Source organism: Bos grunniens, chromosome 26 (assembly GCF_055505025.1).
Source record: "Bos grunniens cultivar Pamir isolate PY7600 chromosome 26, Bosgru_T2T1.0, whole genome shotgun sequence".
In the NCBI taxonomy this organism is placed as follows: Eukaryota; Metazoa; Chordata; class Mammalia; order Artiodactyla; family Bovidae; genus Bos; species Bos grunniens.
Genome location: NC_141190.1, coordinates 11434649 through 11462429, shown reverse-complemented (window position 1 = coordinate 11462429; position 27781 = coordinate 11434649). Strand labels below are relative to the sequence as shown.

General features: G+C 40.6%; 3 protein-coding genes and 1 long non-coding RNA gene across 13 annotated transcripts in view; 3 read left to right on the top strand and 1 right to left on the bottom strand.

Moving 5' to 3' along the window:
• SLC16A12 (solute carrier family 16 member 12) overlaps positions 1-4350 on the top strand; it is a 99783-nt gene extending 95433 nt beyond the window's left edge. For all 8 annotated transcript variants that reach the window (XM_086378479.1, XM_086378475.1, XM_086378472.1 and 5 more), the window contains one exon: positions 1546-4350. In XM_086378479.1, coding sequence (XP_086234605.1) covers positions 1546-1808 — 263 coding nt within the window. In that variant the 3' untranslated portion in view covers positions 1809-4350. The remainder of the gene's footprint in view (positions 1-1545) is intronic.
• Positions 4351-8633: 4283 nt separating this feature from the next.
• LOC147344014 (uncharacterized) lies at positions 8634-14026 on the top strand. Of its 3 annotated transcripts, XR_015155589.1 has the most exons (5): positions 8634-9350; positions 12136-12155; positions 12714-12828; positions 13364-13438; positions 13737-14026. It is a non-coding gene; the product is annotated as an uncharacterized LOC147344014 (long non-coding RNA). The 3 variants fall into 3 exon arrangements; XR_015155588.1 differs by lacking the exon at positions 12136-12155 and having other exon boundaries at positions 8646-9350; positions 13364-13534; XR_015155587.1 differs by lacking the exon at positions 12136-12155 and having other exon boundaries at positions 8765-9350.
• Positions 14027-15461: 1435 nt separating this feature from the next.
• Positions 15462-25332, bottom strand: IFIT5 (interferon induced protein with tetratricopeptide repeats 5). Its single transcript, XM_086378482.1, has 2 exons — positions 25235-25332; positions 15462-18431 (listed from the first exon to the last, which is right to left on the bottom strand). The coding sequence occupies exons 1-2, from the start codon at positions 25237-25239 to the stop codon at positions 16988-16990; spliced, it is 1449 nt and encodes a 482-aa protein (XP_086234608.1). The 5' UTR covers positions 25240-25332; the 3' UTR covers positions 15462-16987.
• The window catches only part of LOC147344010 (uncharacterized), a 39829-nt gene continuing 31193 nt past the window's right edge, over positions 19146-27781 (top strand). Inside the window, exon 1 of the mRNA XM_086378487.1 lies at positions 19146-25546. Within this exon, the coding sequence (XP_086234613.1) occupies positions 24653-25363 (711 nt within the window). The 5' untranslated portion in view covers positions 19146-24652 and the 3' untranslated portion in view covers positions 25364-25546. The remainder of the gene's footprint in view (positions 25547-27781) is intronic.

Below are 27781 nucleotides of genomic sequence, written 5' to 3'. Positions count from 1 at the left end.
CAATGAGTCAGTGCATCAGGTGGCTAAAGTATTGGAGTTTCAGCTCCAGCATCAGTCCTTCCAATGAATATTCAGGACTGATTTCCTTTAGGATTGACTGATTGGATCTCCTTGCAGTCCAAGGGACTCACAAGAGTCTTCTCCAGCATTTGGCATATCAGACATTATACTCATTGCTAGGTATTAGAGGATTAGTGTGTGAGTTCCTGTTGTAATACTTCTCTTATTTAGTGACTTTTAAGATGACAGTTCTTTACTCAGTCTCTTGTTTGCTGCTAAAGAAATGTACAAGTAAATCACATAACTAAACTATTTGAGAGTAACAGTTTGGATTGTAGGCTTCCGTCATAGCTCAGTTGGTAAAGAATCCACCTGCAATGCAGGAGACCCCGGTTCAATTCCTGGGTCAGAAAGATCCACTGGAGAAGGGATAGGCTATCCACTCCAGTATTCTTGGGCTTCCTTTGTGGCTCAGCTGGTAAAGAATGTGCCTGCAATGTGGGAGACCTGGGTTTAGTCCCTGGGTTGGGAAGATGCCCTGGAGAAGGGAAGGTTACCCACTCCATTATTCTGGCCTGGAGAATTCCATGGACTGTATAGTCCATGGGGTCACAAAGAGTTGGACATGACTGAGCAACCTTCACTTTCACTTTGGATTGTAGGAAACTTTATGGGGCTTCTAATAATTTTTGCCTGCCATTTTTGACTAATTGTTGAAGTAGATGAGAGCAGAAGTCGTATACTTCTGTGGTGGATTTTCTTGGCACATAAGTAAAGTTTGGAGGAACTTTAAAAACCTTTTTAATTACAAAATAATTTCCTGCCAATGTCTAATTTTACCCCATTGAGTCCCTGATTATTGGGACTTACATTTTGCATATCATATACTCTGGTTCTCCTCAAAATTTAGAGCGGGAGTCGATATTGTGGTTAATTTGTTGCAACAACAGGTAAATTTTAAAAAACTGTGATTACAGAATTACGCTTCCTGAAATCTGCATTTGAAACTTTAACATGGCCCAATGATCTGATTTTCAAACTGCTTAGGGTACAATGTCTGGATCTAATAGGAAATTTGGATTCTGCTTCATCTAGGAGCGTGTTCAGTTACTCAAGATAGACAGTATATGAGTGCTGGGAACATGACTACTAGGGTTCTGTACAATTACATTCTCTTCACACTCTAGGTAAAGAGATCATCCTAAGCTCTGTAATTTGAATGATGTTTTTATCTTTTCTACCATATTTCATGAAACTAATACTAACTAATATTTATTGTGTATTAAGAATAATATTATTCTTAGTATAGAATGTGGTACTTCCAAACACTTTACATAATAACAACAATCTGTTTTAGAAGTTTCTCTAGAAAATAGAATGCATTTTTCAGTTGTTGCAAAATGCTTTTAGATCTATTTTTTGTGTCAAAATGATAGTGGTGGTGCTAGCGATCTATTGTTATTATCCTCACAAATTATTAGACTTGAGTGAGTAAATAGTCAAATTTTCACCTCAACAATATCATTTTGCTGTTGCTTGTTACAGGCTGGCTCGTAGATACGACTGGCAGCTACACTGCAGCATTCCTTCTCTGTGGATTCTCAATGATATTTAGTTCTTTGTTGCTTGGCTTTGCTAGAGTTGTAAAGAAGATGAAAAGAACCCAGCTGCGGTTCCTTGCCAAAGAATCAGATCCCAAGCTGCAGCTGTGGACCAATGGCTCGGTGGCTTATTCTGTAGCAAGAGAATTAGATCAGAGAGATGGGGAATCTGTGGCTCTAGCAATGCTTGGTTCCAGCCCCACATGACCAGTGGCCTTGAGCCTAGGAATCTTCAGGGCTGAGAGAGGTGGGACACCGGATTGTATGTTTCTGAAGGACTTTATTTTGGCAGAAGCATTGCCTTCCAAGGAAATTTATTGTTTTATTAATATGTTTGTAGCGGGGTGGAAAATAGCAAATAACAAAGCAAACTGGACCGGCTGAGAGTTTCCCTATTTGGGATTCACAATTGAACTCAAAGAGCATCACACCAAGGAGAATGTTAGGACACAACTGACATAATTTCCTGAAAACAGGAGAAATTTCAATGAATGACTAAAGCAGATAACACTGGAACAGCTTTGTTTCAAACTCTCTGTCCCTCCACCTTCCTTCTTCAGTTAGAAGGTAAGCCAGAAGCATTGACATGTGGTTTCTTTATGCTGTTTGGAAAAGGGGGCATCCCATTTTAATCACTGCTGTTTGAAGAATCTATTGCTTAAGCATTCTGTTTCATATCCTAATGAGAAGCTCCACTAGGAAGAAGGCTTAGCATCCTCACCCTCCACCACCACTGAAAGCTCATTTCCTCCGGCCAGGTGCTCGCCTCTGTTGCTATCACATATGATACTTTAAATTGATAGAACACACAAAGTCACATGGGTGATTCCTAAATCTTACCAGAAATGTTGACACTAACATTTCCCTTTTTTTCTTCAGAAATAAAGCACTTATTTTAACCGTAGACTTTCCTGTTAGGAATGGGAAAATGTTGGCAGCATTCCAGCTGGGCAGGAATTGAATTCTTGAATCAGCAGGTCTCTGGTGAGAGTTTTCATTTCAGATCAGACATTTAACTTCATCATTATCCAAAACAGGGTGAGAGTTTTGCCTGAAAAATATTATTCTAGAGATGTTCTGAAAGTGAGATTCCTTTCTCCCTGTGTCAGTTATTGTTCCAGCATCCACTGCTCCTCATCTCTTTATAGATAACCATTAGAAACTTGGTGATCCTTCTCAGCTGAATGAGAAGGCTTTGGGAGTTAACCTCAGCACTATGGCCCTCTCACGAATTATAGCTTTGGTCAGGAGAGAGGAAGGACAAAGTTAAGAAGGCTAGTGGTGTGTTGTTTTATAGTTCATAGAACTCTTTCACACACCTTAAGTCACTGGATTAGAAGAGTTCTCTCATTTCCAAGTACCCTATCTCCGTATGGTTTGGGTCTTCAGATTGAAGTGGGGAGGGCATGGGGAGATAAGAGAGAGGTCAGACCCCCAGCCTGTCCCTAACCATTTTAAGTCCTCTGAACTATAATCCTGAATCCAAATCATGCTGCACTTGTAAATAGGGGCAAGTTATACATTTGAAAGGAGATTTTAATTAATTAAAAAATTTAAATCTGGGGACTTCCCTGGAGGTGCAGTGGTTAAGACTCCACACTTCCAATTCAGGGGCCTCAGGTTTGATGCCTGGTTGGGGAACTAAGATCCCACGTGCTGAGCCCCATGGCCAAAAAAAAAAAATTAAGTCTTGAACCTCAAGGAAATATTTTGACCCTGAAGGTCATTCAATCCACTGTCTCCAGAGAGGTCTCACAAATGCCTGGACACAGGTACTGAAAGCAAAAACACAGCCATGAGGGGCACCCAGGTTGACTAAGTATATTCAGCATGAGTCTTTGCCTATAACTGGATTATTTTAAAAATTACATATTAATACAGTGCTTTCAGAATGAAATGCTGACTTGATTTGATAGCAGAAAGCTGGTATCTCATAGATGTTTTCCAAAGAGAAATTTGAATGTTTCCTGTTATTTTTATACTTAGTTTGAAGATTTAGTTGTGAAACCACTTTCTTTGTCATTTGCCATTTAAAAGCAATGTTTGGAAAATATCTGTAAACAGTCAAAGTTAAAATGAAGTTGTATGTGTTTGGAATAACACTTTATATTAAATGTTATTTCTTAAATCTTCAAACCTAAAGATTGTTTGAAATATGAAGAGTTATAAATATTCTTATACATGTTTTTTCCTATGATGGTCACAGTAAAATTATGTTTATCTTGTTCTGCAATGTAATTTCTCTAAAGTATTATAAATATTCATGAAAAATGAGCATAGAGATCAGAGCTTTTAAAAATTTGTATAAAATATTTGGGATATTCTGATTTTATACAGGCATACATTTGTATTTTATTTTTCTTTTTGGAGCAGCATTTTTAGAAAACCAGTAAGGAAAATGTAGATTTTAGAGGTTACCATTGTCATCTATACAAAATTTTACTGTCACGTTCCATGTGCCTATACTGTTTATTTTAAAATGGAGAGATTCATGAGAATGATGTGTTTGTTTTGTGGAATCAAGAACAAAATTGTGGTGGGATGATTTTACATCTTAAATATTTCTTTATATCACTGCAAGTTCTACTTTGAAATTGAGTTAAAAAAAGCAAAAGAAATATGTAACTTCTGCAGATACACTGTACCATTTGACTTTTTTTTTTTTTCAGATTGTGACTTCACTAATAGATCACATATTTATGATAATATTTTCTTATTTCAAAAGCATAATAAAATGAGTTTATAGTCATGTTTGGAAAACATTTTTCCCTTGCACGAGGGGTTTGAATTGGATTATGAGTGGGTCTATCTGGGGTCAAGCCAAGATGTCACTGGCATATAAAGATGTTGTAAGTAATCAAATAATTTACAAAAGCCAAAACCATTTATTGAGTACTTCAATGTGTTAGCTGCTGTGTTAAGCGCTTCCTATGCAATGTCTTACTTAATCCCCATAATAACCTATCTTTTCACCCTTTCATGAACATGGAAACTGAGGCATCAGGTCCCATGACTTCTGACTCAGTAGTCACCGCACCATTTGGAAATAAGCCCTTCCTTGGGCAGATAAAATCCTTTAGATTATGCTTCAGTCTTCCAATGAGTGTAGATGAGAAGACCCTGGACTGGAAATTTCCAAGACTTCCTAAGAGCCTGATTCTATTAAGACCACTACTTCAGGCTTAGTGGTTTAATTTGCTGTCTGTTGATCCAGACTCCTCTTTGGGAGCGTTTGCGTGTGGGGGCACATGGAAAAGTTTGGGGAGCACGCTGTGCATAACCAAAGTCATGCTTACTCAGCCAGGCAGTGTGTTCCTTCTGAAACCCCATTGCCCCGTGATGATGAAGATGGTGATATCTATTTGGCACTCACCTTTCTGGGCCCAATAGATCTAACACAGAAACTGCTCATTGACGTGAAATAGTGTGAATTCAAGATAAATACCCGAGTTTCTCTTCTTATACTTCAAAGCTGTGAGTCTTTTTTAACCTGTTGCCAGAGCAGCTCCCAGTAAGAGATAACTGGGGTTTTGTCCCATTAGCACAGAGAAACATTTGGTGGGAGAAGTGAGGAAAATAATAAATAATGACATAAAAGGAAACGTTTAGAACATTTTACTAATAATGAAACTTTCCAAACATAGACAAAGCCAGAAAGAAAAGTACAATGTACTTGAAGTACCCATTGTCCCAGCATCTACAGTTCTTTACCTCTTTGCCTCCACTCCTGATGAAGCCATTTGAGATGTTGACAGGACATGTCTTCCTTCAGTTGTCAAAGAATAACTAAATTTGGCAAGAACAATTTGTTCATGCTAGTCGAGGGTACGGGTGGTCAGTGTCACATATTAAAGGGCCACATCATTACCTACAAGGCTGACGGGGACCCCTTGCTGTGGACGTCCTTCAGGTGTCTAAATTGCAGGCTAAAACTCTTCCTTTCCTAGCCCCCATGTGATCTAGCTACCTGAAGCTTGTGTGCCTATGTGCTAGGTCTCTGCAGTCATGTCTGACTCTTAGCAACACTATGGGCTGTAGCCCGCCAGGCTCCTCTGTCCATGGGATCCTCCAGGCAAGAGTACTGGAGTGGGTAGCCATGCCCTCCTCCAGGGGATCTTCACTACCCAGGGACGGAATCTGAATCTCCTACATCTCCTGCATTGGCAGGCGGTTCTTTACCACTAGCACCACCAAACTTAAGGAAGTGTCAAATAAGTGAAAAGTGCTTCAATTCTGGAAAAGAGTCATCACTTTTAACTTGCGTCTGCCTGCAATGTGGGAGACCTGGGTCAGGAAGATCCCATGGAGAAGGAAATGGCAACCCACTCCAGTAATCTTGCCTGGAGAATCCCATGGACGGAGGAGCCTGGTGGGCTGCAGTCCACAGGGTCGAAAAGAGTTGGACACGACTGAGCGACTTCATTCACTCACTCACTCACTCATTACTGTTAATTATTTAAGTGTCAGAGGCCTCTCTGAGGGATCCAGGCTCTAAGATTGGTCTAAAATTAAATACAAACACTTTTATACTTTCCTTAAAAATGTTTTTTGGCCACATGGTGAGGCTTGCAGGTTCCACAACCAGGGATTGAAGCCAGGCACTTGTAAAGCATGGAGTCCTAACTACTGGACTGCCAGGGAATTCCCTATTTTTGAGGAGTTAGTGTATGTTCCACTGAAGATTTGCATTGATATTCAGTTCAATTCAGTTCAGTCACTCAGTTGTTTCCGACTCTGTGTGACCCCATGGACTGTAGCATGCCAGCAATCACCAACTCCCAGAGCTTGCTCAAACTCATGGCCATCAAGTCGGTGATGCCATCCAAACATATTTTCTTCTGTTGTCCCCTTCTCCTCCCACCTTCAATCTTTCCCAGCATCGGGGTCTTTTCCAATGAGTCAGTTCTTCGCACCAGGTGGCCAAAGTATTGGAGTTTCAGCTTCAGCATCAGTCCTTCCAATGAATATTCAGGACTGATTTCCTTTAGGATGGACTGGTTGGATCTCCTTGCAGTCCAAGGGACTCTCACAAGTCTTCTCCAGCATCACAGTTCAAAAGCATCAATTCTTTGGTGCTCAGCTTCCTTAATAGTCCAACTCTCACATCCATAACTGACTACTAGAAAAACCACCGCTTTGATTAGATGGACCTTTGTTGGCAAAGTAATGCATTGAAAATGCATTGACATTAAAAGGCATTAAAATTAGCATTTTAAAGTGCAGCCCTTTTAAAGTTTTCCCATAAAACTGTTACTCCTGTGATGGCAGGTTAGGTCTTTTCCTCCTGGCACTTGAAATGATGGATGGGTTGGTGGTCCCGACCCTAGGAAAAGTGAAGACATATTCTCAGTCCCTGTTTTTTCAACAGGGACCTAAGCAGAGTCTGAATGTGTATCAGGTGGGAACACCGAGGGGGAAGAATTTGGACATCTGACTCAAAAGTTTCTAAAGGTCAAACAGGGAGGGGGAAAGCCTTTTTTTTTTCTTTAATTTTTTGGCCACACCACATGGCATGTAGTATCTTTGTTCCCCAACCAGGGGTCGAATACACCCCTCCCCTGCCTTTGAAGCATGGTATCTTAACCACTAGACTGCCAGGGAAGTCCCAGGGCAAGCCTGTTTCAGAATCACTGACGTTACACACTGGAATATGGCCCATGATGTCCTGCATGGTGAGCTTCTGCTTCACTTCCAAACCTCCTGTTGGGCTACACTGTTCTCACCACACTGCAGTGCCCTGTTCTGTTTCCAAAGTTGTTTTGCATATGTCATCCCTCAAGATACTCACTTCTCACCCTTTGGGCTTCAATCTAAATGTCACTTCCCTACCCTGAACTGTTGCCTCCATCTAAATTACTTAATGGGCTTCCCAGGTGATGCAGTGGTAAAGAATTTGCCTGCCACTGCAGGGGACACAAGAGACGTGGGTTCAATCACAGTGCCTGAAGAGTCCCTAGAGTAGGAAATGGCAACCCACTCCAGTATTCTTGCCTGGAGAATCCCATGGGCAAAGGAGCCTAGTGGTCTACAGTCCATGGGGTCCCAAAAGTGTTGGACACGACTGAGCACACAGGCACACAAATTGCCTATCACACTATCACCACCCACACAACACGTTCTCATAGCACCCTGCTCTTTCCCACCAGAGAACATATTTTAATTATAATTCCATATTCATTTGTGTGTTTATTTTTAAATGTCACCTCTACAAAATCACAAGCTTTCTGGGGTTAGAGATCATACTGACTGACTTGCCGGAGTCCAGTGCCTAATCCATAGTCACTCAGTAAATACTTGGTGAATGAATGAGTGAAAACAACCAATGGACAAACAAAAAAGAACAAAGAAAGCAGCTACTAAAGAGAATTATAATGCAGCAAGGGTGGGGCTAAAGAAGGTCAGGTTTGCTTGAAGTTTCGCACTCAGAATGCACAGGATACGTTGACAGTGCGAGTGTTAGTAGCTCAGTGGTGTCCTACTCTTTGCAACCCCATGGACTGTAGCCTACCAGGCTTCTCTGTCTGTGGGATTCTCCAGGCAAAAATACTGGAGTGGGTTGCCATTCCCTTCTCCAGGGTATCTTCCTGACCCAGGGATCAAACCTGGATCTCCCACACTGCAGCAAAATTCTTTACCATCAGAGCCACCAGGGAAGCCCCAAGGTAGGATATGTTGGATGTTCCCAATTCAGTGGGCCGAAATAGGACACCTGATGAGAAGTGTCCTATATAAGAAGCAGGACTTCCAGAGCATTGAGTATCATGGGGCAGGTTTGGGAAAGGGAATAAAAGTGGCAAAGAGAAGAGCTGGTAGAAATACACTAAATAAAACTTAGATTGAGGCCTGAATGTAAAAATGATACGACTATGTTGAACTGCTGCTGCTGCGAAGTCGCTTCAGTCGTTTCCGACTCTGTGTGACCCCATAGATGGCAGCCCACCAGGCTCCCCCGTCCCTGGGATTCTCCAGGCAAAAACACTGGAGTGGGTTGCCATTTCCTTCTCCAATGCATGAGAGTGAAAAGTGAAAGTGAAGTCGCTCAGTCGTGTCCAACTCTTAGCGACCCCATGGACATGCAGCCCACCGGGTTCCTCTGTCCATGGGATTCTCCAGGCAAGAGTACCGGAGTAGGGTGCCATTGCCTTCTCCAATGTTGAACTGAGACTAGTTTAATTAAATAACTGTGTTGTGCTTAAATTAGGCCCAGGGCCAGGCCCAGGCATGGAGCACTGCCCATACGAGGAAACCCTAGAAAGTTGGGAAAAAGTGGAGCACATGTGCCTCAAGTGTGAAAAGCTGGGGTTTCAGTTACAGGGACCAAACAAGCTGCTTTTACTTGACACGAAAACCTTGCACCAGGATTCAGCCAGTAGCAGAAGTTCCCCGCTAGAGTCAACCTGCTCTAATGGCTGGCTTCTAACTCACCGGGTGTGACTGAAAATCAGATGGCATGCTGACAAACTCTTTAAAGAGTTGGTGAGAGGAGTTAATCAACCACAACTATTTATTAAGCGCCTCCTTGGAATCTGGCACCATGTTATATATAGCGGGGAATTCAAAACACACGTACTGCCCTGTCCAGTGGTCTCAGGTGTACCGACTAATCGGTAAATTGAAGCGAACACAGGTGAGAACGATCACAAGAGGTTTTCAATGCTGACCTGGGGCTAAGGGCACTGCATACGCTGGAGGTTAGGAGAGGAAGAATTCATGAAGGGCCAAATTTTGAGATAATTCTGAGGAACTCTGGTATGGAACTGAGTGGGTTGGAAACAGCCTGTTCTGTTTTCAGGGGAAGAAGCTGGGGAGTAAGGGGAAAGGATGTGGGGAAGCTGCTTTATGCAGCTACCTGGGGCTCTAGTTGATTCCTAGAAGTGAAAGTAGCTCAGTCGTGTCCTACTCTTTGTGACCTGGAATTCTCCAGGCCAGAATACTGGAGTGGGTAGCCTTTCCTCTCTCAGGGATCAAACCCAGGTCTCCTGAATTGCAGGGGGATTCTTTACCAGCTGAGCCACAAGGGAAGCCAATTCCTGAGGCCAATGCAAAACCATGCATAAGCTGACAGTAATAAAAACCTTGATGAGGGGATCCACAGAGGTGTCTGGAACTTTGGGGACTGCTGGGATTTGGGGTTGCATTTGCTGTCTACAAATTAAAACCTTCCTGGTGGCTCAGATAGTAAAGAATCTGCCTGCAATGCGGGAGACCCAGGTTCAATCCCTGGGTTCAGGAAGATCCCCTGGAGAAGGGAATGGCTACCTACTCTAGTATTGCTTGGAGAATCCAATGGACAGAGGAGCCTGGCAGGCTACAGTCCATGGGGTCACAAAGAGTCTGACAGGACTGAGTGACTAACACTTTCACGTTCACTTCACAAATTAAAAAGATGTTCAGAGCATGGGGTTATACTTTAATAATTACTTCTCAACCCTAAAAAGGAATACTTTGTATGTTTTTTTCTTCTTAAGGGGTCCAGAGGTTCAAGAAGGTTTTTTTGGTGGTTTTTATTTTGAAATAACTATAATACCTGTTATGCAGCACTGCACTGCCATCTGCTGGAATTATTGAGACCACGTCCCTAAAGTTGGTGGTGCCTCCAATTATAGCTTAACTGGACAAGACCAGGCTTAGAACAAATATTAAAATTTGTTATTTCCTTCTCTTCCCTCCCTCATTTCCTACTTGCGACCCATTCCACATTTATCCTCTTCCTCTTGCAAGTATCAATACAAATATAGGGATAAAGGTGCTGTGTTGTATTTTTCTGTATATATTCTTATTTCCTCGGTCACTTCTCTATTTAGCATATCAAAGTTAAAATAAGTGATGATTGTAATTGACCTAACGAGGGATTGTTATGTTCAGTTGCCCAGTCATGTCAGATTCTGCAACCTCATGGACTGCAGCATGCCATAGGCAAAATTTAATGTGAAAAAGTGTTTGAGCCCTTTGTGGACTTTTTTGGGAATTCAGGTTGCTGTCCTGGTTCCCATTTTTGGTCCCCTACTATTGTGTTAATTGGTTTGATGTGAGTTGATAAAGGATTTAATTAAAGTATAAGATAAAGAAAAAAAATAAAGTATAAGATAAAGCTCAAACACATACCAGAGTCGAATTTGAGAAATGTTGAAACCAAATGAATAGAGGAGTGTATTCTGTGTAATTTGGAAGCATAAAGCATCCTTGTTTTACTGTATACAAATTATGCTGGATTTAGTGACTGAATTTATTTTTAAATGTGTAATTCCTATGAAATTGTAAGGGGCTGCTATTTATTTATAGCAACAATTGCCTTCAAAGGAGAGTGTATCATATAAGCATTAAGAACTTTTTGTTGAACTAAGCAACTTGAATTTGGTTGTGCATAAGTGGGTCTGTATATGAAGATAAGAGAAAACTGAATTGTTCTTTTTAAGGAAATCAGTAGAATTGGTTCTTATTTCAGAACAGTAGAGAGAGGGAAGGAGGTAAGGCCCAGAATCAGGGCAAGAGGTGGAACTATCAAGAAATGGTTGAGGGTGTTTCCTTCTTCTTTCTTGTTTCTCTTCAATCCATCTCTCTCTTTTCTTTCTTTGCTTCTTTTTTCCCATCTCCATCTTTCCTTCTATGCTTTCTTCCTTTCTCTTCCTTTAAAAAAGTGTTTATCTAATATTAAATTATTAAATTATAGATTCTCTCCTAAACTTTGTCAATAAAAGGCTTTTCTATACAAATGACCTGTAAGCAGTTTTCATTTTCAGGGTTTGTTTGGTTTTTATGTTTGTTGTTTGTTTTGGTGAGATTGGGGGTAAGGTTGCTAGAGTTAAAATGGTATGGAAGAGGGAAAGGATGTGAAGGGAGGTGAAGTGTCTCTTAAGCTAAAGGAATAATCAGTGGAATTAGGGGCTCAGAGGTACTTTCCAAGGTCCATGGCTTGGAGGTTCAAGGCAAGGCTTGCTTTCTTTTTCGAGGAATTTATCCCAAATCTCTGATTTTTAATATCCAACTCGTAAGACGATTCAGTCCCTTGATTTCTTGGGCCATTCTCTCTAGTGGTTTCAGAGCAGTTGTTAATCCCTGTCCCTTTCACAATTCCTTCCAGGGAGTTTGGAACTCTCTGTGAAAGTGTTGGGTGACCTATGACTGTAGAACGTCTGTCTCTCATGTCATTCTCTGTGGCATTCTCCTAAGTTTCTGTAAAGATTGGTCCTATCTCCCCACATCCTTCATTCCAAATTTTAGACCTATCTAGATAATATTGTATAGTATATTGTATTTTAGAACCAGACATCCAGGATTTGAATCCTTTTTTTACCTCTTATTAGCTATGTGACCTTGGGCTTAGTTAATATCTCCAAATTTCAGTGTCTTCATATGCAAAAGGAAATAACAAAAATGTTTATCTATAGGGATTTTGTGAACATTGTATAAGTTTAATACATGCAATGCACTTAGAACAGCATAGTACACATTATATTCTATGTAGCTATGAGTTAGCTATGGCTGTTCAACTAGAGTCTAATATATGGCTGAACTAGCATTCTCTCTTTCCCAGGGCTTTGCTCCGGTCTGGTGGTGAGTTAGGGACATGTTTGGAGGAAACTGACCTATCAGCTCACTTCTGAACTCTGGAGTACTCATCTCTCTCTCTTTACCCTCAGCCCATTCTACCCTTTGATGCTGGGAGCAGCTTAGACAGGCGTCGCTTTTCCTGAAGGACAGGAAAAGCCAGTGTGCTCAGTCTTCGGTGTTCAATCCGAGAGACACCAATCCATGCTCGTCCTTCAGAGTTTACCCATGAGGCACCTGTGTGCTCCCATGAGATATGGCTTTCCCAAAACCTACACGTCTCACCTTCCTTATTCTGCTGCTTACTCTGCTTAGGCCATCATGATAGGAGATATTAAGAAGAAGATTCTAGTTAATCACTTATAGAGGACCCCTAAGTTCAGAGCAAATAGAGGAATATATACATGGCACTTCTGCGCATGTTTCTAGTAATTAGATCTGTTTTTTAATTCACTTGAAGTACAATAAAATACTTTATGAACACATTTATCTTAGGAAATAAGACACTGCCAGAGAGGGTTGGAGTTGTTTGGGGTGGGATAGGTATGTGTGGCTTGATCACAGGACAAGATGAAACTAAGGCGGAAAAGAAACCACATCTCAACGATCCAGAGAACTTTGGCTAAGAAGACAACTGCAGAGGAACAAGAGGCTGTGGTCCTGAGAGGGGAGTGGAGAGGTAAGATCCTCCCTTATGTGATTCTGATTGTTACTTAACTGACTTCTGAGGAGTTGCTTGCTCCATTCATTTGCAGTGTTGATATAGTTAAATAAGGTAACGTATTGAAGTACCTTTTAATGAATGCAAAGCAGTTATTTTGATATGGGCCTCTACCATTACAGACATATATATTTGTACAAGCTGACCACATGGGTAATCTGTCTTTTGATGTCTAAGTCATCCCACACTCACTTTTATCATCTCCCTTTGTCACTTTGAATTTGGACTTGTCTGGTTCAAGGCCTGTAGCCCTCATGGCAGCTGTGAATAAGCTGGTGAAGGCTTCTTCTGGGGCTGCTCAGCTCTGTTGAATACAGGTCATTATTTTGGTCATCACAGTCATCTCTGGTACTTCAGGTACACTCACAAGCTGTAATGCCTCTGGTTATTCTACCTATTTCTTGAAGTTGTCTGAATCACAGTTGGTGGCAGTTACTACAATGTGAGTATAACTTCCCTTGGTTCACCTTCCACATACTACTGCCCCTACCAGGCTGCCTTCAATGATGCTGAGAACAGATCTGAAGGGATAAAGAGGAATAAGAGGACCAGACTAAAATCCCGACAGGTAAAACTTTACCGGGGCCTTCATTATTGACTAGAGTTTGAATGACTAGCTCCTTTTTGAAATACTCTACTTGCTACAGAGAAACGTAAGGAGTGGGTAAGAAGGCACAACTTGAATCTACGTACTTTTGGTATTTTTGGCTGTCAGTGTTCCAATCCTGATTTTCTTGGTAATTCCACCCCTACCTCTTGCAGTCCATATGCTTCCAGGGAAGTCAACTTTGTCTTCATTCCTGGCTTTCTGGGTCAGCTGTGTCTCATGCCTAACTAATGAACGTTGTCTCTCTCTCTTTGGCCAGGATGACTTATTTGAAAATGGTTATGTAAGCCAAGATGGCCCTATCAGAGCAAACCTGGCATTCTCAGATGGTTGTGGGAGGAGATGCGCACTTTTCCACTGCATAGAGACAAGAGTACATGTGTCTTCCATACGAGGATCACAGTTATTTTTCTCAGAATAGAGCCAAATTTGATAACTCAGTACTGAGGAGAGACTGCGACTTTGTCTTGATTACACTGTTTTGAGATCAAGCCTTGTTGGAAAACATGATGTACTGGTTTTTATTAAAGACAGCTTAACCTGGGTTTTCTATTATCTGTTCTGTTATTTGCAATGGATAGCATATTAGATACAAACATTTCCTCAACAATTTCTTGAAGAGATATGGATCATCTGAATTGAAGTGTTAAACGCTACCAAGTAACATAAAACACTTTCAAAAGCCAAATGCTCAGGGTTAGGATATGAAAGACATGTCTTAAAATGGCGTGTGTGGAAAAAACTACACGTAAGTAGGTAGTAAGTGGATATTATTTTGCCTAAATTAATATACATATAATCCCTAGAAAAAACAGACAAGGGATCATTCTACCAGAGTCCTAAAGCCTCATTTTGGTTATGAAGTTAAACCCAGGCAAAGGATAAGGACAATTTGGAGAGAATTCAAAATAACCATGATGAGGAAGAGATTTCAATATGTCTTATGAGCGTGGGTGGAAGAAAACTGCATGTTTAACTTAAATTTAAGTTTCAGGGACACATGGCGATAGTCTTCAATTACTTTAAGATATATGTAGTAGACATTTGGTTTTTGGCTATTCAGCATTACTTGACTTCCAACAATAGCCATATGTATTTGGTGATTTATTTGTCCCTGCAAATTTATCTGAAATTAGTGCTGTCCCTGGACTATTAAATTACATCGGCCACTATATTCTCATTTTTGCTTAGGTCATTTTAGCTGAGTTTTCTGATTTGCAATCAAGAGTTTTAACTACTGCAAAATCTCTAGGAAGGCTTAGATCTCTGAGGTCCCTATAGACCAAAATGTGTAGACTACAGGCTAGACGTCTCTTGTTAAATGGAAGAAACAAATTTCAAAGAATAAGGACTATCTGAAGATGAAATTGGGGCTTCCCTGGTGGCTCAAAGATGAAATTATCATTTAGGAAGGTAATTCAGTATTCAAAATTTGATGGTTAATTAATAAAGGTGAAGTTTGAGGTCTTTTTTAAAAAATGAGTCTATGAAAGTATCTCTACAAACTTATAAATTTTAAGTAGGCAAGCACAATTATTGACAAAATTTAAAGTTAATTAATTTTAGGTTAATAGAGTTGTATTTTTCATATGATTTTGTACTGATTTTACATTTTCTTAGTATGTTATGCTTCTTATATAGTTCAAAATTTTTGTATCTAGTGGATTTTAAAGTCATTTAATAGACCTAAAAGTCTAATGTTTAGATATAGAGGTTTATAGTTGTATCTTTGTTTTGATATCACAAATGTAATTTTATTCACTGTGAAGTCTCTACTTGGGAACACAGCCTTAATCATAGTATTGTTCTCTATGGGAAAACTGACTTACTGCAAAATAAAACATTTGCTACAAAACAGGCCAAATACTTCTACTGATAGGTTAGGACTTCAGTCCTAAATTACTGAAATACATAAAATCATTCCTTGCCTATTCTTCCTTCTTGAATAAACAAAACAGCAAAATAAAAACAGCAGGGACGTAAGTAAAACAAACATTAAAAATTTTAATTTATGAGATACACTGAAGTATGTAGGTATGTTTGCATATGCATAGAAAAAATATCTGGAAGGATACATATCAGATTATTAACAGTTTACCTTGGGCATGTGGAATTGGGGTAGGGTGAAGACAGTGCTCTTATTTTTAAATTCTTACACTTCTGTATTTTGTGAAATTGTACAATGAGAATTTATTAATTTTATAATAATGAAAACCATAATAGAAATTTAAAAAATAAACATAGTAAGAAAAAGTGAAAAACACACACATATATACAATAGTTTTAAGAGCTTCATTGGAGGTACAGAGAATTAAATCATATGGCACATTTCCCCACTAATACTGTGGTGGTAAATATAACTGCATACTTTTAGCAACATCTCAATTTTAAAAGTCCTCTGGGATAAGAGCCCTTAAGCAGTGACCCTTCAAGGTGAATATTAAAACTGAAAACAGGGTTTAACTGTTTCTAGAGGATCTACAGGAAAACATGTCAATCTGAAAACTTCAGACAAAAGGAAAAGCTTCACAGAAGTAACTCTGGAATACTAAAACAGCTAACCAAAGGCCAGAAATGACCCAGTTCAGACCCAAAACTAAATCACTGAAGTCTTGGTAATCTAGGGAAACAGGTTAGGGGTATCTATTTTACCCATTTATTATTTCTCCCAAATTTTCAATTGGTCTGCTTTTTAATCTCAATTTTACCCTAAAAATACTGCAATTTTAATGGGAAGGAATTAAATTAATTCCATCTAATTAGCTTTAGGTTTATTCTTCCAGTTAAAACAACTAGAAAAAACTGAGACTAATGATTTTCCCATCCTTGTTTTTTCTCATCACTATTTCTAGCTACTTGATGAACATTCTGGGAGTTAATACTTTGGATTTCTCATGAGTCCCTGAAGTTCTGTATTTGGGAAGATCTTTTCTCTCATGTTCTAATTTTTCCTCCTTTTATTGAAGTCATCAGGGATGACAAACTTATTATTATAAACTTTTTTCTTCCAACAAAGAGGATTCTTTAGATAACTATCAGGCTTGTGGTTAAATATCCTCATCAAAGTCAGAACATCTGTAACTTGGAAGTTTCCATCTTTGCAAGCTACAAGTTAAGTGCTTAACTGATATAATTTTGCACTCCTGAAAGAGTGCTCATGACTTAGGTGTCAAAAGCTTGTGTAGGATTAAACTTAGGCATACATATGGAAAATCTGACAAAACTTAATCAGAAATTATAAATAGCACAGATAAAGGATATAAAGTCATCATGACCATATGATTTTTAAAAGCTACAACAGCTGAAATTTTGCTGTTTCTCAATGGAAATTTTTTTAAAAAACAACAAAAGATTCATCATCATGTATATAAAGTATTTAGCATGATGCCAGGTACACAGTAACCATTCAATAAAAGTTAGGTCTAAATGAACAATGGATTAAAGCAATAAACAAAAATATAAGAACGCAAAAAGGAGAGAAAAGCTTAGAACTAATTTCCTAGTGTGTACTTAAATGGAAAGTCGAAGCTCACAGAGAGCAGTAAGAAATTCTGCATTTTCTGGATCTATCTTTTGGGCCCTTTCATAGTACTCAGCTGCTTGCCTCTTTTCTCCCTCTAGCTTGTAAACAAACCCTAGGGCACTTAAACTCTGCACATCTGAAGCATTGTACCCAAGTCTCTTAGTAGCCAATTTCTTCAGAGCACTTGTCAGTTTAGGACGCAAAGATGACCTGTCTTTGACCTTTAAGGCTTCTAAATAATGGTGGATGGCAGTATTTTCTGATTTTCGGTGAAATTCCTGAAAGCGGCCATAGTGGTAGTGGATCTGATGTTTGTGATCATCAGTTATGTTCTCCAGACGAAGAGCTTTCTGAAAAATGTCTTCAGCATTGCTATACTGGCCTCCCTCAGCATACATGTTGGCCAGGTCCGTGTAGGCAAATGCAAACATAGAGTCTCGCTCCACGGCTGCTTTGAAATGAGATATAGCCGAGGTAATCAGCTCATCAACTTTCAGTTTATCCTTTCCTTTAGGTCTGTTGCGAGTGGCCTTCTTGATTTGGATCATTTGTGCCCTATAGCAAAGTCCCATTTGGTGATGCAAGAAAGAAGAGGTTGGTGTCACCTCCAAGGCCTTTTTCAAAAGTTCTAGAGCTTTGTCCCAGGAATTTTTTCTCCTATAGAATTTGGCTGCATAACGAAGGACATAAGGTTGGGCTGATATCTGGTCCAGGATTTCTTCAATATACCTTTCCCCCTCAGCTTCTGCATGCACATCTTGAAGCTTCAGTGCGAGAAAAACCTTAATGTAGGAATTATCTGGGTTCAGGGTGACAGCTTTCCTCAGGGGGCCCAGAGAAAAGCTTTTTATAGACCCTTCTCTGTCAGAATCATCCAGCCGATACACTGTGATGGCATAGCCGATGTTAAATTCTGGATTGTCTGGTTCTGCTTCCAGAGCCTTCTCAAAAGCGGCTTTAGCCTTTTGGTAATATTTTCCTCCAAATTTCAAGAGTGCCCATCCTTTCTCACAGTCAATCTCTGGACGCTCCAACTTGTAGTCAGAAGGACTAGACAATGTCTTGCAGACGCTCCCTATCTTGCCTATATACTTCTGGGCTTCTTTAAGCTGACCCATGTCATAGTAAACCCACGCATAGTTTCCCCAAGTGACCAGGCTTCGTACTCCTTCCTTGTCCGAGTGCTCTCGCCGTATGATTTCTTCCGCTTGTTTCAAGCACTTTAGCGCATCTTCATTTTGGCCCTTGAGGTGTTTCACGTACGCTAATAGGTTATAAAGAGTGAGTCTGGATTTTGTGGTAAGAAATTCAAGCTGTTGCCCAATAGTATCTTCTACATCAAACAGATCGATGTCTTCCTTAAGTAAATTCCATGTGAAGTGACATTCTAACTCCAAAAGAATGGTCTTCAAGCAGTCCTTAGGAATTTCACTGTTAAAGATAAAAACACTTTTTAATTTCTGAAGAAATAAAGAAAATAATAAATTTTTAAATCTTAAATACAGTTCTTTGCTTAACAACCTATTTTATCTACTTGATTTTACAGTTAAAGCACTAGGCTTCTGTAAGTTTATACTAGTTTCCTCTGTGTATACTTGTATTCTAGAAATATTCCATTAAATTCACATTATTTATTGCAAAATCAATTCTACAGAGAACAGTGTTTTCTATCTTACAAGGTATCTATTTCCTTTAGGCAGTCACTAACCCATATGGAACACCTGTTTTTAGAGAGAGGAATTTAAATTATTTTATTTACTAGCTTTGAAAATTAAGAATAATAGATATATACACAATAAATAACAAAAATTTCATCTCTGTATTATGAATAGTGAAGGAAAAGAGGAGAAAGTGAAAAATAAGAAAAAGAAAAAACTGAAGGAGAGAGCGAAGCCACATGAATACATAAGTTTTGCAGAAAAAGAAAGGGAACTCCACACAGAAAAAAAGCAGAGTCAGATAGGAACAGGTACACCAAGAGATGGGAGGAAGTATACGTTTGAGAAATAACAAAGATTTAGAGAAAATGGGGAAAAGGCAAAAGGAGGCTTAGTAGGTTTTAATGTTAAGTGCCACATCCTTCTGACCTTTAGAGTTGTGGGCAACAATAAAGACTGTCACCTATTACTGCCCTTAATGTTCGTCACAAATATTTGTTAAACTCCCTTTGTGAAGCATAGTGTAATTTCTTCAGGGCCTAGTTTCATCTCTGAAACCAGGAAGATGAAGAGGAAGGGGTTAGGAAATATTTACTCATTACTGATAGGCTTCTATGCCCAAGATCTTCTGAATAACCCTGGAGGTGTAACTGTGAATAAGACACAGGCCTACTTATACACAGCTTATAAGTACACAGCCAATTACAAATCAGCATTCCAATACAGTGCCATGGAAGTGACTCGGGAAGGGCACACAGTCCAGATGCAGACATCTGTGGCTTTCATTTGGCGGAGCAACATCTCCCCCTCGTCTCAATCCATGTGATTTGAGACAGGCTGCCTACACTTCCTCCAGCGTGTGAAGGCACACAATATTCCAGCCATTCCCTGGCCTCAGTGATTTATTCAGATTTATTCAATTAAAACATAATTTTGCTGAAATGGGGCTTTGCGGGAACTCTCTCTCTTCCAAAAATTTTAAGCTGGTAGAATACAAGCTGGAGTTGCTGGTGGCCATCTTTCCAAATCCTTGGGGACAGCCTGCCTAAGAGAGGCTCAAACACAGAGGAAAACAGAGCTTGGGAACAAAGACAGATTGCTTGTGATGCTGACTAAATTCCTGAAATCAGGTATTGCCTGGATCACCCTGTCAATCCCTGTACTTCTACCTTTTTAAGGAAATAATCTCTCTTTTCTTAAGCCAGTATGAACTGGATTTCTCCTGTCTGAAGCTGATTAATATACCTAATTTTGTTTGTTTTGCTTATGGTAGTGCTGAGGCAGTCAGGAAAGACTTTCTAAATCTAGTATTGGGCATAATTAAGGGTCACAAGAAATTTACAGAACAAAGCTGCTTAAGGCTTCTCTCGAAGAAGGAAATGTTCTAATTATTGGATGAACAGTGTGTGTGTATTTATTTCCCTTTCTGTTGCACACAGGACCCTTTCCCTTATATATATGTATGCATATTTGTATAAATGTTTATGAGAACTATAGTAATATTTCTATCAAGAAACATTTATTGATCACCTCATGTCATACATGCCAGGCAATATGCTAGTTGTAGTCGATATAGTAATGAGCAAGATAGAAAAAGGCCTTTTCTCCATGGTAATCCCATTATAGAAGAGGAAGGAACAATAGAGGTTGACAGAAAATAAACATGTAAACAAATCAACAGACAACATAATTCCAGATATTAATAAGTGTTAAGAAAAAAATCAGAGTAATGGGATTATGTGGTGGTGTACTTTAATACACTTTTTATTCTCTCACTCTGTGAACTCTCCCTAGGAGAGTACTGTGCTTAGTTGCTCAGAGGTGTCCACCTCTTTGCCACCCTATGGACTTGTAGCCCGCCAGGCTCCTCTCTCATGGGGATTCTGCAGCTAAGAATACTGGAGTGGGCTGCCATGCCCTCCTCCAAGGGATCTTCTCAACCCAGGGATAGAACTCAGGTCTCCTGCACTGCAGGCGGATTCCTTACCATCTGAGCCACCAGGGAAGCCCTAGGAGAGTAGCGGGCATACTTATTCTCATAATTCTGGCCTTGGCTCAAATCTCAGCTCTTCAAAGAAGTTGACTCCTGACCACCATAGGTTAAACTGCATCTCCACCTTGCCTGACATCCTAAAGTCTAGTCTATCACGTTTTCCTATTCTTCATGGCACTTTTATCAATATTTTCTGGGAGCTGAGGAGGAAGGGGAGTGGGCTTTGAATCAAAATGAGATTGAGGCTTTAAAATGAAATGGGCTGAGTTTCAGGAACTGGAAAGAGGCTGCCCTAATAGCCAAAAGTGGTTGAAGAGTTAGAGAACCGGGTTAATTAACAGAATTAGTAGTAGTGATCAGAAAAATAAAACCACTTCATATTTATAACCTAATAGTATACTTCATGAAATGTTTCCCAATTTTTATAAATACTAAATTTAAACATTAATAGCTTACTTAATAATATATTTAGATATTTAGTAGACATGTTCACTTATATTATGAATTTTATAATTTTTTTCTTATTTTCTTTCTTTTATCATCTGTGTATACATATAAACATATATATACAGGTCCCACGTTTTAGCGATTGCAGGTTCTAGACCAGAGCTTTCCAACAGAACTTCCTGCCAAGATGGAAATGTTCTTATCTATGCTGTACAGTATGGTAGCCACTAGCCACACATGACCACTGATCACTTGAAATGGTGGCTAGTACAACTATGAACTGAAATTTTATATTTTATTTACTTTTAGTTAATTTAAATATTACATGACTAGTGGTTATTGTATGTGACAGGAGAGTTGAAGACACTGGGCCTATAGAGATTAATGCATAAGAAAACCTTAAGCTCGAAAGGTTAGACCTCTCCTTTAACTTGAAATTTTCCCCGTTTTATTCAAGGTGAAAAGCTAAATTAAATGGCAAACAAGGATATACTTGAGAAGAAAAATTTATGCATATGACCTAGGCTCACTACAGATTCAACTCAAAAGTACAAATGTTACACGTGTAACATATACTTCAAGAATCAGATGAGAGCTCAAAAAAAAAAAACAAAACAGAAAAAAACCCAAACATCCCCCAAAACCATTCACTTGCCACACTACCCAAGCCAGGCAGAGTGCCAAGCAATTTACACAAATTATATTTACTTTTATAACATCTTATTATTTTTACAATTTTATGGATGAGGACTGGGAAATAGAGTTTAAATTACATATCCAAGGTTATATACTATAAAGTGGCCAAGTACAGATTCAAAGTTACTTCTAATTCAAACAAAAGCTTATGCCTTTTAACCATAATACTATACAACATCTTTCATATGAAAATTGGAGTTCGTTTTAAAAAATGATTTGCTTTAAAATACAGGCTATGTCTAATGTATGTAAAATTCACTTTGCCTAGGAAGGACTTAGAAGAAAAACAGAGATTTTAGAGCAGCTTAAAGAGCGGGTAGAGGTTGTGTAACTGCTCATTGAGAAAGACATGCCAGACAGTTAAAAGTCTCGGGATAAGAAAACAATGGTTTCAAATATAAGCCCTCAATCTGAAGTCACAGCATTCTACATTGTTGGAATTATTTTGAGATGGAGCTCACTAGGACATGCTGTGGAGTGACAGAGAGGATTGATTATTTCAAGTAATAAAGGATCTGAGAAGAAATGTGTTAAAACTGATCTGAAGAAAGACTAAAAATCGTAGTTATCAAAGATATAATTATCATCATTATTAATGTAAGGAAATTAAAACATCTTTTTCCCCCATAAACCAGTTAAAGATATAGTATATGCTGATGATCTCCTAAGGTATGTCCTCTATCTCTGCTTCCTCCCAAATTCCAGACTTCTAGTTTTAGTTTACATTTTCAATTAGAAGTTGAGTTGGGATCTCAAGTAAATATATTCATTACAGAAATCTGGGTTCCTTGAGTCTGTTCATACCTTAGTTTTCCCCACCTTTTTTTGGTACCTCTTAGTCCCACAGGCCAAATAACCTAGAAGTAATCTCTTGATTCCTCTTCTCTCAACCCCTCATCTAATCCAATGGGAAATTGTTAATTCTACCACCCAGATATATCAAATCCATCCACTTTTCCCCCCATTTCCACTTCAATTTTCCTAGTCTAAAGGACTACCACCTTTCCTTGGAGCTGGGGTAAAAATCTGGTCTCCCTGTTTTTACTCTTGGCCCCCATATAATATTAGTAAACTTCTGAAAATGTAAACCCGGTTATGTCAGTCTTTTGGTTTAAAAACTCCCAATAGATTTGAAACCTTAATCTAGCCTTTGCCACGTCTTACAAGTCCCTAAAGATGCTAGATCTGTGTACCCACCCAACCATCTCTCCTTTCCTCCTCTTAATTGTGTTTTAGACATACTGACCTTCTTCCTATCTTGAACATATCAAGTTCAAAGACTTTTACACTTGTTTTTACTCTACTTGAGAAGCTCTGCTCCCAAATCCTTGTGTGACTAGCTCCTTCCTTTAACTTGGCTCAAAAAATTCCCTATCCAAGTGGCAATCTGTGGCAAAGGTATCTAAAACAACCCCCTCCATTCTTGGTCACTCTCTTAGCCCACTACACCATTTTATTTTCCTTATAGCTCTTACCACCTTCTGAATTATGTTATATATTCATTCATTTTTGGTTATTTATGTTGATTATTTACCCACTTATTTTTGGTTGTCTATTTCTCCCATTTAAATGAGAACAGGGACTTTGTTCTGGTTTGATTTTTTTCACCCGTGTGTCCCCAGAATCTATGATTTCCGTATATAAGAGGAGCTCAAAAATAAATACTTGCAGAGTGAATGAATGAATGCAGTTATATACTGGTAGCTTCTGGCATTTTCAACCCAGAGGCATGAGCCTAGCATTAAAAAAAAAAAGCACCTGAATTTCAGATGAGGGAATTCCTGCTAGTTCTTTCCATCCTGCTACTGGTTCCAAACTTTCTGCCACTTCAGTCTTCCCTGTCCTATTTGTTTTTCCATCTTGGCATGCTCTCTGGCTCTCTGTTTAGATTTTGAAAATAGGTTTTGGACTAGGGTCCTAAGGTCCTGACTGGGAAACATGGTATGACTGTCCCTGGGTAGTTGTTCCTTTCTCTGGTGTAAATGCACCAAAATCATAGGCAAGACATGCCACGCCCTTAACAGCCTGCTCAGATCCACAATATGGGCTTACCAGCCTCTGCCCATCCACAGAGTGAAATGAACATCTGCCTCTGCCCAAGGCGGATGAGGAGGGAGGGCTGCCCAGGGATTGTCATGTGGTTGTGAGATCTCCAGGGGACATTCAGTCAGCCATGTAAGTGTCTTGCCTACACTCTATGGAATTTACGCACAACTGGGCACTATGACAAATTTTACTTTTTCAACTCTGTCTACTTACTTTTTTAACTTTGTCTCTGGGAAGCTGGCAGAGAGAGGCTATTGTGTCTGAAGAGGCAACATTTATCTTTAGGCCATTTTGTGTGTGTGTGGTGGGGAGTTGTTTTATTGTGTTTGTTTTTTTTGCCAGGAAGGAGCAGTCTCATTTTCCTTGGTAGACAGTTAGTGCCCAGTGGGGTTCACCCCTCTTCATCCCATCCACCAGACACTCGCAGGGCACCATCGGCCTTTTCCTCCCTATACCTCCCACTTCCCTCCTTTCTTACAAAGGGTAGAAGTAAGGCATTTATTAAACAGTTTTATACCTAACAAAAGTCAACATCTGCAAATATATGCAGATAGGCATTCAGCTGAGCTGGGCATTCAGCAACAACCGCTTCCACAGTCCTAAGAGATGGATGCCATCACTTTTTACAGACAAGAAACAGCCTCACCGAGTTGAAGAAACTTTGCTTTGGGTCACCCAACTAGTAGGTGGTCCGAGTCAGGATTTAGAACAAAAGGCTGTAAGGCCTGCAGGAGCCCACCATCTGAACCTCCTCAGGCCTCAGCTTCCTAAATGCAGACCGTTCACCATCCCCGTGCAGGGCAGGGGACCAGATGAAAAGGGGTCAGCCAAGGACCCCCACCACAGGCCAGTCTCGGAAACGGAGAAAGAAAGCCCCACAAAAAGGGGGATGGGGAGGAGCCGGAACAATCTGTCCACGGTACAAAGGAGGGGAAGTCAGACCCAAGAATCAAAAAGGCAAAATGGCAGAAGTGGACGCGTGTGACGCGAGGCTGCGGCCTGCGGGGACCTGCACCGCAGAAGCTCAGCACCGGCCCGGGGGCGGCGGCGACAGGAGCCGCAGGGAAGTGACAAGTCCCCGGGGCGCGTCGCCCCTGCCCCCCCACCCCGACCCCCGCCCCCCGACTCGGCCCGAGAGTCCGATCGCGGATGCCTGGGACTTGGCGGAAGGGTCCACTCGGCCACCCTCCCCGGCAGGCCCACCTTCAGCCGCCCCGGACCTGGACCGAGCTCCCAGGAGGGGAGCGCCCCCAACGCCGACGCCCGGCGGCCGGGCTCTGGGGCTCGGCCTTTTCAAGGGCCGCGGCGCTGCCCGGCAAACGGAACACGAGAGAATGGCGTGTAAAACAAAGGCCACAGGGAGTTCGGGAGGAGAGGCGGGGAGAAGCCCTTACCTCATGGTGGCTGGGCTCTGCTGCAGTTCCGGGAGGTGCAGGTCCCTTCGGGCTTTCTCCTCAGCCCTCTGCTCCTTTGCGGCTGAGCGGCGGCGCGCGTGCGTGTGCGTGGGCGCGCGGGCGAGGTGACCGCAGCGCTGCGTCCGCGCGCGAGGGCGGCCGTCTTTGTTAAAGGGCGGACAGGAGCGGGAAAGGGAAACTAGAAAGTGAATCTGATCCCCGACTAGGCGGAGTCCAGCTCCGGGAAACAGAAACTTCTGGAAGAGCTGAGTCGGGGCGCCCCCCGGCCGGGCTGAGGAACCGCTGTGAGAGGTTTGCGCAGCACGGGGACGTTCCGGGTGGAATTTGCAGCTGGGCCTTGAGACTTTGGTCTTGGCTGCTCAGCTGCCTTCTGAGTCTACGTGCCTTAGCTTTTTGCGGGTGGTTGTTATTTGTTGGATTTTTTTTTTTTTTCCTTAGCTAAGATGACTGGAAATATTTCAGCGTTATTTTTGTTGGGTGGCACCGATGCTCTTTATAGCTTTGTGCATCCTAGGCTAAAACTCAAGTCTTGAGTTAACAAACACAAGTGCAATGCCGTGCATTTGTGCCGTGATTTTCACTGGGTAAACCTAGAGAAATTTGGGGGCCAAAACGTGTATATATTCAAAATTTTGGTAGCTATTCCAGGTTCCCTTTGCAAAGAGGTTTTTACACCCCACCCACAATTCTATGAAAATTCCTTTCCCTTCCATGCCCTTGACAACTGAGCTTCCTATAATAAGGTCCTATAATAATATAATAATAATCCTATAATAAGGTCCCATCTTTATGATGGAGTTGGCTTCCCCTGGTAGCTTAGATGGTAAAGAATCTGCCTTCAATACAGGAGACCTGGATTCGATTCCTGTGTAGGGAGGATCCCCAGTCGAAGGGAATGGCAACTCACTGCAGTATTCTTGCCTGGAGAATCCCCATGGACAGAGGAGCCCAGTCCATGGGGGTCACAAAGAGTCGGCCATGACTGAGCGACTAACACACACAACAAAGATGGGGTGGTTTGGAACCTAAGCAGAAAATATCGAATGCCCATACACTTTACCCCCTTCAAATTCACTCATTCGTTCTTTCAACACTTTTTTTTTTTTTTAATATTTATTTGGCTGCACTGGGTCTTGGTTGCAGCATTCAGGATCTTCAGTTGCAGGATGCAAACTCTCAGTTGCGGCATGTGAGATTGAGTTTCCTGACCAAGGATCGAACCCGGGTCCTCTGCATTAGGAGTGCGGAGTCTTAGCCACCAGGGAAGGCCCCTTAACACATTTTATTAAACAACTGCTAAGAGCTAGACATTGCTCAAGGCCCAGTCAATATAGCATGGAATAAAACAGACAAGGGACAAGCCCTCCTCCTTCCTCCCTCCTCGCCCAACACACTGTCTTCTGCATTTTGTTCCTGATTATGCACAGGGTGGAGATAGTTCTCAAACTTTGAGAAAAAGTGTTCATCATCACAAAGTTTAAAAGGCACAAGCTTATCACTTTTATGCTTTGGCAAAATGCCGTGCTGGGCACTTTGTTTTTCAAATGAATGGACAACAATGTACAGGTTTTGCTATGTGTCCGTTAGTTTAAATAATGCTGACTTTGGCTTTGCAAGAAAAGGGGGCTTATGCCTAAAGCCAGTTGTTGCTCCCTCAGAATTAAGTTCAGCGTGGCTAATTAACAGTGTAGGTCCTGAACGGTAGGTAGTTGTGCCTTTTTGATTTTGTTACACTTGTTTGTTAGGAGTTAATTTCTAGTGTGGGAGGTGAAGGTAAAGAACAAATATAATATTTTATGTCAGATTGTGCTATGGAGAAAAAGCAGAGAGAGGGTTGGTGTTTTACTGTTATAAATATATTGGGGAGGAAAGGTTTGAGGTGGGGGAAGAAGTGAGCACTGTGGATATGGGGTCAGGGAAGAGCCTTCCAGACTGGGGGAACAGGAACTGCAATGGCCTAGAGATGGATGCATACTTGGCATGCACAGATGGTGTGGTTGGAGTGGAGAGGGCAGGGAAGAAGTCCTAAGAAATGAGGTTGGGAGGTAATGTGGATGTGGTGGGTCTGTAGGCTATGGTAACCTTTAAGTGGGAAACCACATTTTAGAAAAAGTACTGAATGACTTATTTGGAGGTACAAAGATATGCCCAGAATCTCCTCCTTCCTGAAGATTTAGAATATTTAATAGACCTCTGTTGAAAAATATTTCCAGTTTGTTGATTGTGTTTTTTTCTTCCTTGTTCCTACTTCTTTCCTTTCTTTTAGCTGTAGGGCCAAGAGATAGTCTTTGGTTATCAGTTTGAATGAACAGCAACTAAACAGTAAATGATAAAAATCAAAAGGGGAAAAAAATCCTGATTATCAGCTTGTTTTGTTTAGGATTTCAGATTCAGAAAGACTAAAACGATCTGTAAAAAGTTTAAAGGAATATGCATTATCAGGATTGAGAAGAAGCAAAGACCCAGCTGTTGAGTAGGTGTTGAACATGCTGAATTTTAGATGGAATTTGAATATCAGTATTTTTT